The sequence below is a fragment of the Petaurus breviceps genome, unplaced genomic scaffold, assembly GCF_028583685.1.
Source record: "Petaurus breviceps papuanus isolate PSGF00001 unplaced genomic scaffold, PetGlider_PUasm1.0 37, whole genome shotgun sequence".
Classification (NCBI taxonomy): Eukaryota; Metazoa; Chordata; class Mammalia; order Diprotodontia; family Petauridae; genus Petaurus; species Petaurus breviceps.
Genome location: NW_027186296.1, coordinates 6,657,669 through 6,667,722, shown reverse-complemented (window position 1 = coordinate 6,667,722; position 10,054 = coordinate 6,657,669). Strand labels below are relative to the sequence as shown.

The window sequence follows — 10,054 nt, the reverse complement described above, 5'->3', positions numbered from 1 at the left end:
AAGGTCATTTTCAGCTCTGCTATCTATAAAATCAAGTATTATGATGCCCAAATAAATTTAACACAAATTTTTGAGTATTCAAACATCAGTAGATTTCAATACCATCTTGTTCAAAATACATAATTAGAGATTTTGACATCCTCATTTAAAATGTGAGTGCTAACTTCTATCTATAGAAAAGTGATTGCTTCCTAATTATCTTCCTTTCAGGTAACGTCATATCAAAAGCCAAGAATTGAATCAATGGAACAGAGAAACCTCTCAATGGCAGCAGAATTCATTTTGCTAGGACTTACTGACTCTTGTGAGTTGCAGATTTTCTTTTCTGTATTTTTTTCCATTACATACACAGCCATTGTGTTTGGCAACCTCATTATCATCTTTACAGTGACCTTTGACCCTCATCTTCATTCTCCTATGTACTTCTTACTGGCCAACCTCTCCTTCATTGATATGTCCCTGGCTTCTTTTGCCACCCCCAAAATGATCCATAGCTTAGGAAGTAAGCACAAGGCCATCTCCTACCAGGGCTGCATGGCCCAAATGTTTTTCCTCCATCTCTTTGGTGGCAGTGAAATGATGCTACTTGTTGCAATGGCAATTGATAGATACATAGCCATATGCAAACCTCTCCATTATACAACCATCATGAATCATCGGGCATGCTTTGGGCTTGTGTTGCTCTCCTGGACCACTGGTTTTGTGCATACCATGAGCCAGATGATTTTTACAGTGACCTTGCCCTTCTGTGGTCCCAATGTGGTGGACAGTTTTTTTTGTGACCTTCCTCGTGTTATCAAGCTTGCCTGCCTTGATACTTATGTCTTGGAGCTGTTGGTCATTGCAGATAGTGGACTGCTCTCACTGATTTGCTTCATGCTCCTACTCATCTCCTATAGCATCATATTAGTCACCGTTAGACTGCACTCCTCTAATGGGTTCTCCAAAGCTTTGTCCACACTGTCTGCACACATTACAGTGGTAGTTCTCTTTTTTGGACCCTGCATCTTCATTTATGTGTGGCCCTTCAGTAGTGTCTCAATGGATAAGATCCTTTCTGTGTTTTACACTATTTTTACTCCCCTCTTGAATCCAATCATCTATACATTCAGAAATAAAGATATGAAGAGATCTATTAAAAAACTAAAAAATCAGCATGTGTGCTGCATATTGACCTTCTAGTTAACTCATCATCACTTTAATTATTAGCTTCAGCAGCATAAGGTACATCATCCTGTACCAGGCTTCATATAAAGCAAGTTGAAAACCCAAAGAATACAGCTTCTGAGACAAAAACTCACTATTTCACAAAATCTGCTGGGAAAACTAGAAGACAGAATGGCAGAAACTGGGCATAGACCAATATCTTACACCATATACTAAAATAAAGTCAAAATGGGTTTATAATTTAGATATGAAGACTGATACCCTAAGCAATCTTGGAGAACAAGGAATGGTTTACCTGACAGATTTAGAGAAAAGGGAAGAATTTATGACCATACAAGAGATAGAGAGCATCACAAAATGAAAAATGGATAATTTTGTTTATATTAAATAAAAAATTTTTTGTACAAACAAAGCCAACGTAACCAAGATTAGGAAGGAAACAGAAACTTGAGAAAGAATTTTTACAACCACTGTTTCTGATAAAGACCTCATTTATTTTTTATTATTATTATTTTTAGTTTACATCATTCATTAACACAAGATTTTGAGTTCCAAAATTTCTCCCCATTTTTCCCCTACACAACACCCCAAAACACCAATCCCACTGAATATCCGCTCCCCCAAACTGCTGTCTCCTATATCTTCCCCCATCCCCCTCCAACTTTCCAGTACGGCATGGTGGATATCTATGCCCCAGTGCCTGTATATCTTATTTCCCAGTTACATGTAAAATAATAATATAATAATAATTAAATAATAATAATATATTAAACATTTTGTTTTTAAAACTTTGAATTCCATATTCTTTCTCTACCTCCCTCGTCACCCACCCTTACTGGGAAGATAGCATTTCAATATAGGTTTTCCACATGTAGCTATGCAAAACATTTCCATAGATGATATATTGTGAAAGACTGACTATTCCCTCCATCCTATCCCACACCCTCCACTAGTTCTATTCTCTACTTTGATTCTATCACTTTTCAAAAGTGGGTGCTTCCTTCTTCCCTCCCCCCCCGCCCCAGTCTGCCCTACCTTCCATCATCCCCCTTCTCATCTCCTTCCCCCTTTCTCTCCTATCGGGGGAGATACCCTATTTAGTGTGCATGTCACTCCCTCCCTAAGCCCAATTCAATGAGAATAAGGTTGATTCATTCCCTTTAACCCTCCTGTTCTTCCCCTCCATTGTAACAGTTGTCCCTTGCCTCTTCTATATGAGATAATTTACCTGATTCAGTCTCTCCCCATCTCTTCTCATTATATTCCTCTTTCATCTCTTAATTTCACCTTTTAAGTATCATTCCTTCCTATTCAATTGGTTCTGTGCCCTCTCTCTATATATATACCTGTACACCATATATACATATACTCACATATGTATTCATATGCCCATATACCTTCCCATATATATGTATGTATACATACATTATATATATACATTTCTATTTCCTTCAATTATTCTCATACTGAGAAAAGTTTCATAAGTTACAATTATCATTTTTCCATGTAGAATTGTAAATAGTTCACCTTTGATAAGTTTCTTATGATTTCTTTTCCCTGTTTACCTTCTCATGCTTCTCTTGCTTCTTGTATCTGAATGTCAAATTTTCTATTCAACTCTGGTTTTTTCAGCAAGAATACTTGAAAGTCCTCTATTCCATTGAATGACCATATTTTCCCCTGAAACATGATACTCATTTTTGCTGGGTAGGAGATTTTTGGTTTTAATCCCAGCTCCTTTGACCTCGAGAATATCATATTCCAAGTCCTTCAATCCCTCAGTGTAGAATCTGCCAGATCCTGTGTTATCCTGATTGTGTTTCCCAGCATTCAGATGGTTTCTTCCTGACTGCTTGTAATATTTTCTCCTTGATCTGGGAACTCCAGGACCTGTATTTAATATTCCTAGGAATTTTCTTTTTGGGATCTTTATAAGGAGGTGAGTGGTGGATTCTTTCAACCTTTATTTTGCCCTCTGGTTATAAACATCAGTGCAATTTTCCTTGAAAATTTCTTCAAGGATGATTTCTAGGTTCTTTTTTTTTATCAAGGCTTTCAGGTAGTCCAATAATTTTTAAGTTATCTCTCCTGGATCTACTTTCCAGGTCAGTGGTTATCTTGGTTTGTCATAAAGTTACATAAAAGCTTCCATTTGTTCCAATCTAATTCTGAAGGAATTATTCTCTTCAGTGAGCTTTTAAGATTCTTTTTCCATATGGCAAATTCAGTTTTTTAAGGCATTCTTTTTCCTCATTGCCTTTTTGAGCCTCTTTTGCCATTTGAGTCTATTTTTAGGGTGTTATTTTCTTCAGTCAGGTTGTTGACTCTCATTTCATAATTTTCTTGCACCATTCTCATTTCTCTTCCAAATTTTTCCTCCACTACTCTTATTTGGTTTTCAAAGTCCTTCTTAAGCTCCTCTTTGGCCTGTAAGCAGCTTATTATTTTGATGGAAGCTTTTGGTGCAGAAGTTCTGACTTCACTGTCTTCCTCCTATTCCATGCTTTGATCCTTTTTGTCCACAAAAAAAGGAATCCAAAGTTGCACCGCTGTGCTTTTCTTGCTTCCCTCTCTTTCTCATGTTGCCACTCAATTACTTGACTTTTGAGCTTTTTGCCACAGTAGAACTCTGCTACCAGAAAGGGGAGCTTTGTCCCAATAGCTGGGGTTTTCTCATCTGCTGGAGCCTGACCTCTATGAAGCCTCCACCCACACTGGCACACTGTATATGCACCCCAGGAACTCCACTCCTGACAGTGACTCATATCCAAACAGGTTAAAGCAAGAGCAATTAACCCTCATACTAGTTGCTTGGGTCCCCCTACAAACTGCAGGCCCAGAGCTCTGAAGCAGCCCCGTGGCAGTGGCTGGATGGCCGCAATACCTCAGCTGCTTCTGCCAACCCCCCCTCCCAAGGCAAAGACTCCAAACTCCCTGGTCCCAAAGTCCACACTGCACTGACCTTTCACTTTGTCCTTAGCATCTACGGGTTGATAATTCTGGAAACCGCCACAACTGCTGGTGATCTGAAGTCCCTCCAGCTAGTGGCTGGTTGTGGTCACCCTGAAGCCAAAGCCATTGGCTCACACGGGGCTGGGCTCAGCTCCCAGAGCGCTGTGCTGACCCCTTCCTGCTGCCCTTCTGGACTGTCTTCAGTGGGTGATTAGCTTTTCTGTGTCATTTTGTGGGTTCTGTAGCTCCAAAGTTTGTTTAGAGTCATTTTTTATATGAATTGGAGGAGGTGGGAGTGGGAGCCCTGCAGAAGCCCTCTTTCTACTCCCATAAAGACCTTATTTCTAAAATATACAAAGAACTGAGTCAAGTTCATAAGAATACAAGTCATTCCCCATTAATAAATGGTCAAATGATATGAACAGGCAGTTTTCAGAGGAAGAAATTCAAGATATGTATAATCATATAAAATGCGTTAAATCACTATTGATCAGAGAAATGCAAATCAAAACAACTCTGAAGTACCACATCTTACCAGTCAGATTGGCTATCATAACAAAACAGGTAAATGATAAATGCTGGAGAGGATGTGGGAAAATTGGAACGCCGATGCCTTGTTGGTGGAGTTGTGAACTGATCCAACCATTCTGGAGAACAATTTGGAACTATACCCAAAGGACTATAAAAATGTGCATACCCTTTCAACCATCAATACCACTTCTAGGGCTGTATCCGAAATAGATCATACAAGTGGGAAAAGGACCTGTGTGTACAAAAATATTTATAGCAGCCCTTTTTGTGGTGGCATAGAATTGGAAATGAAGGGGATGCTCATCAATTGGGGAATGGCTAAACAAGTCATGGTATATGAATGTAATGGAATACTATTGTGCTATAAGAAATGAAGAGCATACAGACTTCATAATAACCAGGAGAGACAAATATATGTGTGTGTGTATGTATGTATGTATATATATACATATATATATATATATATATATAATGATGTTGATTGAGGGGAGCAGAACCAGGGAACATTGAAAACAATTAGAGACACATCATATCTGTGATGACTGACTTTGATGGACTGAGCTCCCCTCAGCAATGCAAAGTTATAAGACAACTCCAAAAGACGCATAATGGAAAAGGCTATCCATATCCAGAGAAAGAATTACAGAGTCTGAATGCAGATTGAAGCAAACTACTCACTCATTCTCTTTTTCATTTTGTTTTGTTTCTTCTTTCTCATTATTCATTCTACTGGCTATAATACTTCTTTACAACTTAATTAATATTTAATGTGAAGGTTTATGTAGAACCTATATCAAATTGCATGCCACCATGGGGGGGGGGCAGAGAGAAAATTTGGAACTCAAAAACTTGTGGAACTAAATATTGCAAACAAATAGTAAATAAAATTTTAAAACAATTTTTTTTAAAAAGCAAGTTGAAGGGGCAGCTAGGTGGTACAGTGGATAAAACACTGGACCTGGAATCAGAAGGAAACTGAGTTTCAATCCAGCCTCAGACTATTCAATCTGTCAGCTGGGGAATAGGTATAGTAGGAAGAATACAGACTTTGGAATCAGTAAGCCAGCACTCAAATACTGCTTCTATAACTTTATACCTATATGACCCTGGGTAAATAACTTAACTTCCTCCCCAATACACACACACACACACACACACACACACACACAATTTTACTTCAGTTTCTTATGAGAAAGGAAAGGAAGGGAATATGAGCTTATTTTGTGCCTACTCTAGAAAGGCAATGAGCTAAGTATTTTACAAATGTTATCTTATTTGAGTTTCATAACAATCTTGTGAAATTGATACTATTATTATCCCCATTTTATAACATTGACCCACATAAATGTTAAATGAATTGCCCAGGATCACATAGCTAGAAAGTGTCTGAGGCTGAATCTGAATTCAGAAGTTTCTGACTCCAGACCCAGGTGCTAAAATGGCATAAATGCCTTCGAAGGTCCATTTGCAAAGGAATTGTGATTTTATTGGCACAGAAAACCCACAGATAGGGAAACTCTTTCTGCTAATGATATACATTTGAGAGAGAGACCTTTTTGAGGCACTAAAAAGTTAAATGATTTCTGTAGGATCACATAGCCACTGTGTCAAATAGAGGATTTAAATCTATGTCTTTCTGAACCTGAGTGCAGTTCTCTAATCATTATACAATTCTGTTATATAGGGAATATCACTAAATGTATGAATCTAGAAGTGGGGAAAATTTAAACAAGCCTTCAATAGATACAATTCAGATTCACTATCAACCAATCAATTATAGTGTATTAAGCACCTTTTATGTTTCTGATAATCTATAAGGTGCTGGAGATACAAAAAAACAAAAAAAAATTAGCCTTTTTTTCAGAGAACATACTTTATATTAGGGAAAAATATAATTACATATAAAATATAAATATATGTATATTTATCATATATACATGACATAATAAGTCTATTTATATATATATAAATTACATATAAATTTAAATATAAGTATATACTAGATAAATACAAAGTAAATTCAAGAGAGCTACAGAGGGAGAGCCCTAGCAGTTTGGAAGATCATGAAAAAACATGTAGAAGAAGTTGCTCAAATTTTATCTCCATGAGGTGGAACTGAGAAATAAGCGAATTCCAGTCATGGCTAAGAATCATTGCAAAGGCATGCAGATGAGAGCTAGAATGCCATGTATGAAGAATAGATACAGGAAGGGGAGAAGCTAAGATGGCAGAGTAAAAGCAGGAACTTGCTTGAGTTCTTCTCCCAATTATCTTCAAATACCTGCAAAAAATTACTCTAAACAAATTTTAGAACTACAGAACCCAAAAAAGGACAGAGTGAAAGACATTTCCAGCTGAAGACAGCCTCACAGGCTGAGAAGAATGGTCTATGTCACCACGCTGAGTGGAGCACAGTCCTGCATGGGCTGCACCAGCACAGACCAGGCCAGAGCAGGCCTCAGGGGATGGAATCACTGGCAGCTGTGGTGGTTTCCAAACTTCTCAACCCACAAATGCCAAGGATAAAGTAAAACTCAGTTTGGAAAACTCTTTTGGAACTGGGGAAGAGACAAGCATGGTACAGCCCCAGACCTGGGGCAGTGGAGGTGGCAGTGGTGGCAGCAGAGCTCCAGGGATCAAGTAGAAGATGAGAGGGCAATTGCAGGGATGTCTTTGCTGAAACCAAGACAGAATTCTCTTGCTTTGCTCTACTTGGATCTGGGTCACAGTCTTGGGTGGTGGTCCTGGGGTGAGGAGGAGTGATGGTCTGGTAGAGCTTGTGGAAGCTGTGGAGAGGGAGACCTCCTCACAGTTCTGAGGCAGAAAAGAGTGCTTGTGGTCACCCACTTACCAGAACACAGCTCAGGAGAGGAGTAAACACCTCTCCTTTGACCATATCACCTTAGAAGAATTGAAAATTTAGGGGGTGGAGCAAAGACGGTGGACTAGAAGCACAAACTTAGTGTGGGCTCTGGCTCCAACCACTTCCAATAACTGTAAAAATGACCCTAAACAAATTTTAAAGCTACAGAAACCACAAAGTGACAGAGAGAAACAAATCTTCCACTGAAGACAGCTGGCAGGCCGACAGGAAAGGTCTATCACAGCATGCTGGGATCCGAACCCAGCCCCACATGAGCTGTGTGGTTCTTGCCCCGGGGTGGCACTGACCAGTGGCAGCCAGAGCAGACTTCAGGAGAGTGAATCACCACCAGCTGTGGCAGTTTCCAGATTTCTCAAACGATAAACTCTAAAGACAAAGTAAAAGGTCAGTGTGGAACTCTGCTGGAAGGCAGAGGGGATGGAAGAGGTAGGGTCTGGCCCCTGCCCCTGGGGAAAGAAGCGGCAGAGGCACAGTGGCTGTGCAGCCTCCATGTGGCTGCCTCACGACCTCCTGGCCTGCAGATCGTAGGGGGCCCAAGCGACCATTCAGAGGTTAATCACACTTGCTTTAACCTGTTTGGATCTGGATCGCAGTCTTGGGTGGTGGTCCTGGGATGTGTGGCCAGGTGCCAGAGCTTGTGGAGTCTGTAGAAAGGGCACCCTCCTAAAAGCTCTGGCAGCTGCAAAACCCCCAGTGATTTGGAACAAACTCTCTCCATTCTGGAAGCAAAGTTCTAATGTGGCAAAGAGCTCAAAAGTCAAATAATTGGCTAGGAATATGAGCAAGCAGAGGAAGCACAAATAGATGAAAGAATCCTTTTTTGGTGACAAAAAGGATCAAGGCAGGGAGTGGGTAGGAGACAGCAAAGTCAGAACTCCTGCATCAAAAGCCTCCAAGAAAAATGTGAACTGGTTACAGGCCATGGAGGGGTTCAAGAAGGATTTTGAAAATCACATAGGAGAAGTGGAGGAAAAATTGGGAAGAGAAATGAGAATTATGCAACAAAATCACAAAAAGCGAGTCAACAGCCTGCTAAAGGAGACCCAAGAATACACTGAAGAAAATAACACCTTAAAAAATAGACTAACTCAAATGGCAAAAGAGGCCCAAAAAGCCAGTGAAGAGAAAAATGTCTTAAAAAGTCAAATTTGCCAGGTGGAAAAAGAATTTCAAAAACTCACTGAAGAGACTAACTCCTTCAAAATTAGATTGGGGCAATTGGAAGCTAATGACTTTATGAGAAATCAAGATTCAATAAAACAGATCCAAACATATCTCATTGGAAAAACCACTGACTTGGAAAATAGATCCAGGAGAGACAATTTAAAAATTATTGGACTACCTGAAAGCCATGATCAGAAAAAGACTCTTGACACCATCTTTCAAGAAATTCTCAAGGAAAATTGCCCTGATATTCTAGAACGCGAGGGCAAAATAGAAATGGAAAGAATTCACCAATTGCCTTTTGAAAAAGATGCCAAAAAGAAAACTCCTAAGAATATTATAGCCAAATTATAGAGTTCCCAGGTCAAGGAGAAAATACTGCAAGCAGTCAGGAAGAAACAATATGAGTATCATGGAAACACAATCAGGATAGCACAAGACCTATAAGCTTCTACATTAAAGGATCAAAGGTCTTGGAATATAATATTCTGGAGGTCAAAGGAGTTAGGACTAAAACCAAGAATCACCTACCCACAAAAATTGAGCATAATGCTACAGGGTAAAATATGTTCATTCAATGAAATAGAGGATTTTCAAGCATTCTTGATAAAAAAAAAACAGCTGAACAGACAATTAGTCTTTCAAAAACAAGAAGCAAGAGAAGCATGAGAAGGTAAACATGAAAAAGAAATCACCAGGAATTTAATAAAGTTGAACTATTTACATTCTTACATGGAAAAACATATACACTCAATTAGTTATCTAATACTACAGAAAAATAAGGGAGTAGGGGATAAGAAAAGGGAGGGCAGTTTGGGGGAGAGGGTAGATAGAAGCAAACATTTTTGAAAATGGATAGGGACAAAGGATAAAATAGTATAAGTGGGGGGCGGGATAGGATGGAGGGAAATATGGTTAGTCTTCCACAGTATAACAACTATGGAAATGATTTGGGTAACTACACATCTACAACCTATATTGAATTGCTTGTCTTCCCAGTGGGGGTGAGTAAGGAGGAAAGAAGGGGAAAAAAAATCTGGAACTCAAAGTTTTAAAAACAAATATTTAAAAAATGTTTTTTACATGGAACTGGGAAATAACATATACAGGTACTGGGGTATAGAAATTCATGTTGCCCTACTAGAAAGTTAGGGCAGTAATGGGGGAGGATATAAGAGAGAACAGATTGGGGAAAGGGGTATTAAGTAGGCTTGCTATTTGGGGGTTGGGGTAGGGGAAAGATAGGGAGAAAAAAATTAACTCAAAATCTTTTGAAAATGAATTTTGAAAACTAAAAATAAATAAATAAAAATTTAAAAAAGAATCGAAAATTTACAGGTGCCTAGAAGTAGTTCT

At 39.0% G+C, this 10,054-nt stretch overlaps 1 protein-coding gene across 1 annotated transcript; it reads left to right on the top strand.

Annotated features, from left to right (window-relative positions):
- Window positions 1–243: 243 nt before the first annotated feature.
- Window positions 244–8,471, top strand: LOC138168420 (olfactory receptor 4K13-like; the record flags this gene model as incomplete). The annotated part of the gene is made up of 2 exons (XM_069097447.1): window positions 244–1,160; window positions 8,462–8,471. Coding segments are annotated over exons 1-2 (927 nt in total), but the record flags the coding sequence as incomplete, so codon positions are not given.
- Window positions 8,472–10,054: the final 1,583 nt, after the last annotated feature.